Source organism: Poecilia mexicana, unplaced genomic scaffold (assembly GCF_051168715.1).
Source record: "Poecilia mexicana isolate PSO_F unplaced genomic scaffold, ASM5116871v1 scaffold_15, whole genome shotgun sequence".
Lineage (NCBI taxonomy): Eukaryota > Metazoa > Chordata > Actinopteri > Cyprinodontiformes > Poeciliidae > Poecilia > Poecilia mexicana.
The window spans coordinates 14,435,968-14,447,000 of record NW_028263384.1 but is presented as its reverse complement, the minus strand read 5'-3'; the positions used below and the strand labels follow the sequence as shown (position 1 = coordinate 14,447,000).

Sequence of the window (11,033 nt, the reverse complement as noted above, 5' to 3'; positions counted from 1 at the left end):
TTTTGATAATTTTCCACTTACATCTAATGAAAATAAAATATTTAAGATTAGAAATTTTTCATACAGAAATGTGAGCTTAATAAAAATCATTTATGCAATAGTGATGATGCAGAGCTCCTTATGAGACTTCCAAGTTAAATTTGAAATAAAAGTAATATCTCAGCATTAAAGTATATGGTAACCACAAATTATATTGCTGGAGTTTATGATTTATAATAATCTGCGTACTGAATATGTGGAACCAAAAGAACCTAAAATAAAAAAAAGAGTGCTGAATGATATATGCCACAAATAAAAAACATCTTGAAACAGACAGCATATTTGCAGCTTGCCCATAACTGAGAATGGAATCGGCAGCTCATAATTGGTGAGGAGTAAAAAGTCAGAACACAGCAAAAGTGAAACCACCGGAACCATTAACAGGCTTTCCAGAGATGAAACTAAAACGCTTCTTGGATAGAGAGCTTCATAAAACATGTTGTTAGTATGTTAGTATGAAACAACATACTAATGCATGTTGTTTCATTTCCCATTTATACAAGTTTCTTTTTAATCTTCACTGTCAATGACCACATAGAGCGAAGCATATTTGCCCAGGTTGCTGTTAGGAAACAAAAGTAAACAAACTGGACTGGACTTTGCTCAGTCCATCAAACAGATGCTTGTGTTATCCGAGAGCAGCCTTCAAGTCTAAACAGGTGCATAATGATGTTTTTTCATTTTTACTGCTTTATAATATTTTGCTGTGTTCATCGTCACGTGACACTTAAGGATGAAGAACGCATACCTCCTATTGCCAAGTATTTCAACACCAAAGGGAGGTATGAAGAAGTGAACCCATACCTCAGACAGGACATACTCGCTGTAAACAGATCTTCTTTGCAGCCTCCGTCCTCGCAGTGTCGGGAAATCCATCTGACGGCCATCATAAGACACGGGACGAGATATCCAACGGCCAAAACCGTCAGGGACATGCAGCAGCTGCACAACATCGTCCTGAATAATTTCACAGAGGAGCAGAGCTGGCTGCGTGAAACCCTGACCCAGTGGACGATGTGGTACACTGAGGACATGGACGGCCGACTGGTCCAGAAAGGTGTGGAGGATCTGAAGCATCTGGCCGTCAGGCTGTCAAAGCTCTTCCCGACGATCATCTCTGAGGAGAAACTTCGAGGTGGACTCATCAAGTTCATAACCAGCTCCAAGCACAGATGTGTGAACAGCACGCTGTCCTTCAAAGCAGGGCTAACAGAGATGTGGGCCATCACAGGTATAAAGATGATAACCGGTCAGCAGTGTTGCTTCTTCACTCTAACCAACTTTCTCAGTATAACCCGAAGCTTTTTGTCCATGCAGATGTGGAGTTTGGCCATGAAGTAAATGATGCTCTCATGAGGTTCTTTGACCATTGCACCAGATTTGTGCAGGAAGTTGATAAAAACTCATCAGCTGTGATAGAGGTGGACAAGTTCAAGCAGGGGCTGGAGATGATGAGGGTCCAGAAGAAAATTGCAGAGCATCTGGGAATCTCATCCAGTTTAATCACATATGGTCGTATCCGCCTTTTCACTTACTTTTTAGTATAAAATCCACTTTGGCTACGTTACTTTTTTTTCCCCTTAAATCGCAGATTCCTATCACAAAGGAGCAAATGTCTACATGGTTCATTGTGCTCTGTGTGTTTTCATCCGTCAGATTTTCACGAGCTCGTTCATGTTAGCTACAGCTGATAGCTCCTAAATTACTATCGCTAACTACAAAATTAAGAAAGAAATGTCAGAGCAAACATTTATCTCAGTGGCAGATCTACGTGGAGCTCTGTTAAACACTCCTGCAAAATACCTAACACATCTTCACTATCTGCATTCTCCAACAAAGGAGGAGTAATTTGGAAAACTGTGCTCAGTGAAACAAAGCAGCTTTTATTCCTTACCTCTTATTTTAAAAGCGGTCTAAAAAGGAAACAATAGTGCACCCAAATTGAATATTTAAACTGTTTAGACATTTTAAAAAGTCTGCTGTTTCTGATGTGTACGAATGCACTGGTGTGTATCTTCCTGTTGTGATCGAGATTTGTTATTGCTACGATGGTTTCAACTTTGCTACAATGTTCATGTTTGATATTTTTCTTTAAAAGAAAACTACTATTTAATATACAGAACATCAGATGTGGCTGCTTTTTGTCCATTATATTTTAATGTATTGTTCCCAATACGTATGTAATAAACAAATCTTAGTCGGTGTTATGCAAGTATTGATCTTAAGACCATTAGACATATTGCTCAGTAGTATAACAATACTAAGTGCATGTGTAAGAACTGTTTCCTGTTTTTTGCTTTATTTTAGATCACTGTTTCTGCGGCCCATGTGACTGACCACCTGTACGTTTCACTTACAGATTTGGCCGAGGCAGCATTTCTCTTGTGCACTTACGAACTTGCTGTCAAGGCAGTAAACTCTCCCTGGTGTTTACTCTTTGATGAGGATGATGCAAAGGTTGGAGTCTTACTGTTTAGTTGCATTAACTACAACAATCTAATTTTGCTACAGCTCCTAGAAAGCTTTTCTTGAGTTGATGAAGGGAAATCTTAGGAGAAAAATAGATGGATATTTGATATTTCAAACTCCTGACTTAAGTGAACGGGCGATTAATAGGCTTCTGAATGTATAGCGATACTATACATACAGATAGAGCAATGGTGCGCTGGTCGAGATCAAAGCATATCAATGAGCTAAAGTGTCCTGGACAAAGTCTGTCATTCAATTGAGAATCTGTGATTTGGAAATTCCATCCAATCTGACTGACCATGAACTATTTTGCAAAGAAGAACAGGTTGAAGTTTCAGTCTACAGCTGTGCAAAACCCAAAAGACTTGCAGAGTAATTGCAATGAAAGGTGGTTCTGCAAAGTATTCGCTTTGGTGACCAAATACAAATCGGCACCACACTTTTCAGACCCTTAATTGGAAAATACAATGACATTTCTACCTTTAATGTGCCAGAATGGAAAAAAAAAATTCAAAGAGGTCACACCTTAGAAAACTGATTCATAATTTGAAGAACTCTAGACTTTTTCTTCACATTATTGCTCCACGTGTCTTTTTTTCTGCTTCAACAGGTTATGGAGTATGCAAGTGACCTGAGGGAGTTCTGGAAAAGAGGCTACGGTCATGACATCAACAGCAAGTCAAGCTGCCTCCTCTTTCATGACCTGTTCAGTCGACTGGACAAGGCAGTCAACGAGAACACGTGATTAGATAATTCATCACTATGGCCTAGGAGTATAAGCTCTTTTTTTAGTGGTTACTAGTATTCTCAGGCATTTTTTACCTTTCATGTAATCTAACACTTTCATTGCTGCATGTCTATTTCGTGTGCTTCAGGTTACATCAGCAGGTCACTGAAGCGGTGACTGTCCAGATCGGCCACGCAGACACCCTGCTGCCGTTGCTCACCCTGCTCGGCTTTTTTAAGGATGCAGTCCCGCTGACATCGGCCAACTACGCCTCGCAGGCTCAACGCTCTTTCCGCACCAGCCGCATGTTGCCTTACGCTGCCAATTTCCTCCTGGTTTTGTACGACTGTGGAGAGGAAGGCATCAGGCTGCAACCTCTGCTGAACGAGCAGCCTTTGACCTTCCCTGGTCTGACCGATCAGCAGGCCTCCATGCTGCTCTATGAAGATGTCCGAAAGCGTTACAGAGATCTTCTCAGTGGGTGTGACTTTGAGGCCGAATGCCAACTACTCAGAAATCCTGCTGAAGTTTAGTACTGTTTTCATTTTCTTTCAAAAAAAAAAGAAAAGAAAAGAAAAAAAGATAAACATGAGATAAAATTAACTAGTCTGAGCCAAACTGGGAAGAATGGAGCAACTAATATTAAGGTCATACTTTTTTGTTCTCTCAATACAAAGACGGGTATATTTAATTAGCTGTGAGCTTTTGCTAAAAACTACAATAGTCCATCTCATCTTTATAATTACCAATCTGAACATCTAATGAAGCACAGAACCTGTGTTTTAATGTAAAAATGTTAAGGATTTTTGGAATGATTTAACACGTTGTTTTTGAAAGTTTGTAATCTCCTTGAGCTATTAAATAAAGTGTCATAGGGGGCGAAAGAGGGAGAGTACACAGAGGACTAGAAAAAAAATTAACACTAAAGAATAGCTACTCTAAAGAAACATCATGACTATAGCAACTAAGAATAACTAGGAACAGAAATAAACATAACCACAAACACTAATAAGAACTGAACTAAAGTAATACAGAAACAAGACTGATATAAATAAAAGATGAACAAAGTAACAGAAAAGATCAAAATCCAACTAAACAAAGCCCGATCCTAACAGAGATCTTCTTTCAAGCTGACAATGCTAACCAGAAAGCATGTGGTCTGCTTTCTTCTGGATATGGATTATCTTATATCTGTCTGCTTTAAATACATTGCTTAACTCTCTTGAAGTGAAAGTTTTTTTTGTGTGTTTTGTCTTCATGCGGTCTTTAACCAGCCCCCCTCTAGCACACGAAGGGGATCTCCCAGGGTCTCGCCGAGACAAGAACCGCCTCTGCATGTCACGTCAATTTGATTGGCTGATGAATGCCACATGAATAACGTCACGCATCTGGGGTCTGCGCAAACCAAAGCGAGATCATGACGAACTTTCTATGCAAAATCCTCTTCTTTACCGCCATAACCGGCTCTTCCTGGTGTTTTCGTAACGACTCGAGTCCAGAGGAAAACCGAAACATACCGGTCATCGCCAAGTATTTCGGCACGAAAGGAAGGTACGAGGAAGTGAACCCGTACCTGATACGGAACATACTCGCTGTAAACAGGTCTAGTTTGCAGCCTCCGTCCCCGCAATGTCGCGAAATCCATCTCACGGCCATCATAAGACACGGGACGCGATACCCGACGGCCAAAAACGTGAAGAAGATGCAGAAACTTTACAAGCTGGTCCAGAGCAGCGCTCGCGGGGAAGACTGCTGGTTACACGAGATTCTGACCCAGTGGACGATGTGGTACACTGAGGACATGGACGGCCGACTGGTCCAGAAAGGTGTGGAGGATCTGAAGCATCTGGCCGTCAGGCTGTCGAAGCTCTTCCCGACGATCATCTCAGAGGAGAAACTTCGAGGTGGACTCATCAAGTTCATAACCAGCTCCAAGCACAGATGTGTGAACAGCACGCTGTCCTTCAAAGCAGGGCTGACGGAAATGTGGGCCATCACAGGTATAAAGATGATAAACTAACTGCAGAATGATTTCTGTACAGGATCAGTGTAACAGATGGCTTACTTTTCTTTTGCAGATATGGAGTTTCAGCATGCAGTGAACGATGCTCTCATGAGGTTCTTTGACAAGTGCACCAAGTTTGTACGGGATGTTGATAACAACCCGTCAGCTTTGTCAGAGATGGACAAGTTCACACAGGGACCTGAGATGGTGAGGGTCCAGCAGAAGATCGCTGACCGTCTGAATGTCTCATATCATCTCATCACATATGGTCAGTTGTAAGGTTTTAGGCAAACATAAATGAATGTTTAAGTTATTCAACAACCAGAAAGTTTGTGCTGTGCTGGTCTGTTGTCACTGCCTTTCATTTGCAAAATGTTAATTAAGGACACATTTTTAAAAACAAAGCTAAAATGAATATGTTTATGGTGGAATTTTTCTGCTACATTCCAAGAGCACACGCGATCATTCTGAAAGCAGGATTTCACGTCTATCGTTCTCAAAACTTGAAATACTTTTGCTTACATTTTTATTTTGAAAGCAGGAATTCATGTCTGTCTTCTCAAAACTTGTACTGATTGCACTCAAAACTTCTCCTTGCGCTCACACTGAATCTCTGTCAAGTCTTCGCATGCAAAGCTTTCCGCTCGCTTGGTGGAATTTTCCTGCCATAAACCAGGAGCACACATTTTCAGTCTGAAAACAGGATTTCATGTCTTTTGTTCTCAAAGCTTTTAATACTTTTGCTTACATTTTCATTTTGAAAGCAGTCATATATCATTCTGACATTAAATATCATGTCACTATATGTGACACATATTTAGCATAATAAGTTATGTTTATCAATTTAACATTTGTTTTGTGACTAAATTTAATAATGTGCAACAGAAGTAATATGGATTGCACCTTAGCTTTTTAGAGCGACACACAATATTATAGGCAGGAAAATGACTTTAATACTTAATGTCTTTTGTTATTTAGTGAAAAAACTACAACTATAATTGTGAATGTCTAAATGACTTTAACATTTATATATCCCCATTTTAAATATATTCTAAAGTGCCACACAGTTGCATGTCTGCAATGGAAATTGGACCTGTTTGTCTTCTAAAGTGGCCATTGGTTGTGAATTTTCACTATGTAAAATGAGCTGAATTAAATATAAAATAGCAGTAATCCTCCATTAGGTACCACTTTAATTTCACATTTTACATTGAGAAGGTTGTTAGATAGTGAAGTACAGAATCAATAACAGTAGGTGGTGCTGTTTCCTAATTTAAATTGTCTAACCCTTTATCATCTCTATTACATTTTCTTCAGGAATTCCTTTAAATTAAGATTTTTGTATAAAAATGTGTTTAGAGTCCAAACCAGCAGCATCAATTCCACCAACCAATCATCCAGGTATCAATATTCTATATTATAATATCATATATGATATTATGCATAAATAATTTTTAATAGTATTTTTACGTAAATATGTTGCAGTTTTACTCAAGAACAGGATTTTTGTTTCCAAACTAAAAAGAGTTCACTAGTTATTTGTTGTTGTTTTTTTTGTTGTTGTTTTTTTTTTTTTTTTTTTACTGTTTTGCTGTACTGGTCAAATCAAAAGCCAAATCAGTTAGGGTAACCTCTAACCCCTTAACCTCTAAACCCGCAGGAGGAACTGGCAGTAAACATGCCCAAATATGAACTGCTACACGTACATTTTTTTTCATGTGTGTTCGGTTTGTGCCAAATGGTACTGAACTGGATGAAAGGTTATGAATTCGTGTTTATAGCAAATTGATAACTAAACCCCAAGGACGATTGCGCTATTTAAAAACATAACAGAAGGGGGAAGAGAAGGAGGAAAAAGGTGAAAAGTGAAAAATAGCACACTGTGTCGAGCCGCATGGTTACAGAGTAAAATATGGAACATGAAATTTGACAGAAAATGATTCCGAATGGAACAATTTATATTTTTAACACTGAGATACAACATGAAGCATGCAGTGAATCACATATTATTAATATTATTTTTATCTCGCAGATATGGTGGAGGCTGCCTTCTACCTGTGTGCTTATGAGTTTGCCATCAAGACAGTGAACTCCCCGTGGTGCCGCCTCTTCGACGAGATCGATGGACAGGTACGGTCTCACCTGCATGCCTTCAAACTGCTGGAAATGCAGTTGGAGAGTTTTATACACCGTCAAATAAGATTCAGGTTGCGTGCCGAGCCTCTCTCTGACTCAGAGTATTCAGTTCATCGCCCCGTGCGAGGAAGAGCCCAGGAGTTTCCACCATCGTCTGATTTGGTTCACACTCGTCTTTGTTTTTTTTTTTGTTTGTTTGTTTGTTTCTTTTTGTCACAACAGAGAAGGATCGCTGAAATTTGCCAACTTAAAAAACATTTTCATTATTACTTTACGTTTTTGGAGTTTTTCGGTTTTTTGACGTTATGCCGTAAAGACATTTATAAAACATAAAAACAAATAAGCATAGTTATCTATTGTCATTGTTTGGTTTAACCTGACAACAAGTCATAGCTCGAAAATTACGGATTTATAAAAAAAAAAAAAAGCTTTTCCAAAATCTAAATGTTTTATTTTTTATTTTATCCAGATTACTATATTTTATATCAAAGGTAAACATTTATAGTCATGGATATGTTATAATTTTCCAGCCAAATAGATGTTGGTTGTAAACATTAAACAAATGGCAAAAATTCTCTAAAAGAATAAAACTTATGGACTGATGGGTACAATATGCCTGAATAATTGAAGTACTTTAATGGACACACATTTTAGTAAAACGATTTTTTGCTGTTATACATTTATTGAAATTCCAAATTATTTTTGTTACATACCTTTATTAAAAATTGTTTTTTTCTTTGTAAAGATTTTCAAAAACAAATATTTTGTACCACAAAACTCATCTTCTTAGAAGAACAGAGTAGTCATCTTATACTTTGATCCTCATCTAGAGAGTAGTAGACAAATACAGGATACAGCAGTTATTTGAGAAAAATGCCAACTTTCTTATATTAGACGACTTAGAAATATGCTGTCAAATTAGGTATGTTTAGTGTGACAGGAGTAGTTATCTTTTCCATATTTGTTAATAAATGTACATATTCATTTCTTTAGTTTGAAAAATTAACAGAAGGCCTCTAGAAGTTGAACTTTAGTCTGTAACAGCGAGAGATTTCCCACTAATGTAAACCTTGAAATCCAATACAGATACCTTACAAATAATTCCTAGTAAGCATGTTTCCATAGTGACTGAAGGTCCAAACAACATAGTCATTTGTTATTATACCACACATTCGAGTCGCTGTCATATCATTATTTTGACCTAGAGGTAAATGAAACACCGCGCAGCAAGTTGGTAAATGTACCAACTTGTTCACGTACGATGAACATATTGCGACAAGTATCACTGCACTATTTGTATCACAGGTTGAGAAACATGTCATTGAATAATTTCTACAAAGTTGAAGTGTACGTTTATCATGAGGAGGGTCTGTGAGAAAAGGATGGATTTGTTTAGGAACAGAGTAGAGAAATTATCCCTGAAACTTTTTATAAGAATTGTAAAAATTAGCAAGCTTTCACTATTGGCACTAGTTCATTCATCTCTGAGCCTGTTATGCAACAATTACATTAATTCTTTCTAATCTCTTCCTTCTAATCTGGTCTGACAGGTTATGGAGTATGCACTCGATCTGAAGCAGTTCTGGAAAAGAGGCTATGGATACGACATCAACAGCAAATCGAGCTGCATTCTGTTCCACGACGTCTTCAGTCGTCTGGACAAAGCAGTTAATGAGCACAAGTGAGTGTAAAACTTTGGTGGCTGCCACGCTTAACTGCTTTTAAATTCATGAGTAAAATAAAATGATGTCATTTCTAACTCCTCTGGCTTAGACTCCTTCAATCCATTTGTTTCCACTTTGAGATCAAATCTCCTTAAAGGATTGAATTTGCCCAAAGAACAAACAATCCCTGGGGTCTTAAGAGGAAGTTAATTTGGTCGTCTTTCTCTTGCAGTGTGATTTTTATCACAGTCCAGTGGTGATGGACTTTGGATTCGGTGCCCTTACAACAGCCTTATGTTTAAACATCAGCCTGGCTACGGACAAACTGTGACTTTTACTGAAATCTACAGTGCAGCTCTGGCTCTGATCAGCCGCCCCTCTTGACAGCAACATAAGCGTTAAAGTCGTCCAACTAGGAAAATGAAATGCAGCAAGTTGACTTGCTACACCCAAGTCTCAGTGGGTGCAAAAGGGGAAAAATGCTGTCAGAATCTTTAGTCTGAGCTGAGGGCGTTGAGAAACCTCCCTCTGGTCCAGCTGGGACGCCTTAAAGACTTTGGGGCCAACATGAGGGCGTTTTCCCTTTTAATTAAATGTGTTTCTGAATCTGTGTTTTGGTTTAAATCTTTCCACTGTAGCTCTGGATGCATCCCAGACACAAGATTACGAGATCATTAGTTTGCATTCCCGATAATAGTCATGGTCACTGAGCAGTCAAGTAAGTCTTCCTGGTTCACAACTTGCACTCTGAACCAAGGTAAATTGGGTCTGATCAAACCAATACCAAACTTTCTACTGAGTGCCTCTTGGGTCAGCTAAGGTACCAGCAGTGGCACTTTTAGCACAATTTGAAAACACATGGTCCAATCACGGATGATTGTGTTTGTTTCAGTTCTGGTCAGGCGGTGAACGAAGCCGTGACGGTGCAGGTCGGACACGCAGAGACCCTCCTGCCCCTCCTCACCCTCCTGGGCTTCTTCAAGGACAGCGAGACTCTGACTTCCACCAACTACGCCTCACAGAGAGAGCGCTCCTTCCGCACCAGCCGCATGTTACCGTATGCTGCTAATTTGGTCCTGGTTCTGTTCGACTGCGGAGGACGGGACATCAGACTGCAGCCTCTGGTCAACGAGCAGCCGGTCGTCTTCCCAGGTCTGGCTGACCGGCAGGAGTCCATGCCGCTCTACGAGGACGTCAAAAGACAGTATGCGGAGCTGCTTAATGGGTGTGACTTTGAGACTGTGTGTGAGCTTTTCAAACCAGCTGAGCCTTAAGGGACAAAGGTTTTATTGGCTTTAATGTTTTTCTTTGACTAATGGAGTCAAATTAGTGTTTGAGATGGTAGCATATTGTTTTTATTGCTTTTAAAATCAAAGCCATTAATGCCTCACCCTTAGCTGATAATTGCACTCTGAACAAAGATGTGCTGTGCTTGTTGGATAATGACTTAATTGTTGTCTTTGTGCCACAAAGTGTAACCTGCCTAGGAGATTAAATTTAGATCCTTTTACTATACAGTATTACAGCTGATCACCTCACTGAAACTTTTCCAAAGTTGGCTTTGCTGTGACTTGGATGTTGTTTCGTTTACACCGGTTGAATTTCATGTTATTTCTGATTAACAAAAGATGATATACGTCATTAATATGTGTTCTTCGATGATTCAGGGTTTAAGCAATTTATTACATTTAGAGTTGTGAAAAAAATGTTTGCAGTTCTGTTTTCGCTTACACTTAAATGTTTCAGACCATCAAACAAATGTTAAAGTGCAATAAAGGTACATAAAGCAGCTGCCAAGTCCTGATTTAATTTAGTAAAATGAAAAAAATTAGGTTTTCAATCTACCCACCCCATATGTGGATAAAAAGAATTGCCTGAGAAGCGAACAGCAACGACTACAATCAAGCAGTAACAAATGGGATACATGATGGTTGTAGAGTAATCTTTCTAAAAATGGGAGATTTATTCAGAAGAAAACTGGACGTCCTGGGAC

General features: G+C 39.0%; 2 protein-coding genes across 2 annotated transcripts; both read left to right on the top strand.

The window, feature by feature from the left end:
* Nucleotides 1-652: 652 nt before the first annotated feature.
* On the top strand, nt 653-4,462 carry LOC106929124 (multiple inositol polyphosphate phosphatase 1-like). Its single transcript, XM_015005805.2, has 5 exons — nt 653-1,270; nt 1,357-1,551; nt 2,399-2,496; nt 3,119-3,249; nt 3,384-4,462. The coding sequence occupies exons 1-5, from the start codon at nt 706-708 to the stop codon at nt 3,766-3,768; spliced, it is 1,374 nt and encodes a 457-aa protein (XP_014861291.2). The 5' UTR covers nt 653-705; the 3' UTR covers nt 3,769-4,462.
* A 135-nt stretch (nt 4,463-4,597) lies between these two features.
* Nucleotides 4,598-10,829, top strand: LOC106929123 (multiple inositol polyphosphate phosphatase 1-like). Its single transcript, XM_015005804.2, has 5 exons — nt 4,598-5,235; nt 5,314-5,508; nt 7,273-7,370; nt 8,927-9,057; nt 9,933-10,829. The coding sequence occupies exons 1-5, from the start codon at nt 4,653-4,655 to the stop codon at nt 10,312-10,314; spliced, it is 1,389 nt and encodes a 462-aa protein (XP_014861290.1). The 5' UTR covers nt 4,598-4,652; the 3' UTR covers nt 10,315-10,829.
* The last annotated feature ends 204 nt before the right edge of the window (nt 10,830-11,033 follow it).

Excerpts from the sequence above, each read along its gene's own strand:
- LOC106929124 (XM_015005805.2), top strand. The coding sequence starts at position 706 with ATGATGTTTTTTCATTTTTACTGCTTTATAATATTTTGCTGTGTTCAT. Across the intron at positions 1,552-2,398 it reads ATCCAGTTTAATCACATATG|ATTTGGCCGAGGCAGCATTT; the intron begins GTCGTATCCGCC and ends TTTCACTTACAG. Across the intron at positions 2,497-3,118 it reads TTGATGAGGATGATGCAAAG|GTTATGGAGTATGCAAGTGA; the intron begins GTTGGAGTCTTA and ends CTGCTTCAACAG.
- LOC106929123 (XM_015005804.2), top strand. The coding sequence starts at position 4,653 with ATGACGAACTTTCTATGCAAAATCCTCTTCTTTACCGCCATAACCGGC. Across the intron at positions 5,509-7,272 it reads ATATCATCTCATCACATATG|ATATGGTGGAGGCTGCCTTC; the intron begins GTCAGTTGTAAG and ends TTTATCTCGCAG. Across the intron at positions 9,058-9,932 it reads AAAGCAGTTAATGAGCACAA|TTCTGGTCAGGCGGTGAACG; the intron begins GTGAGTGTAAAA and ends TGTTTGTTTCAG.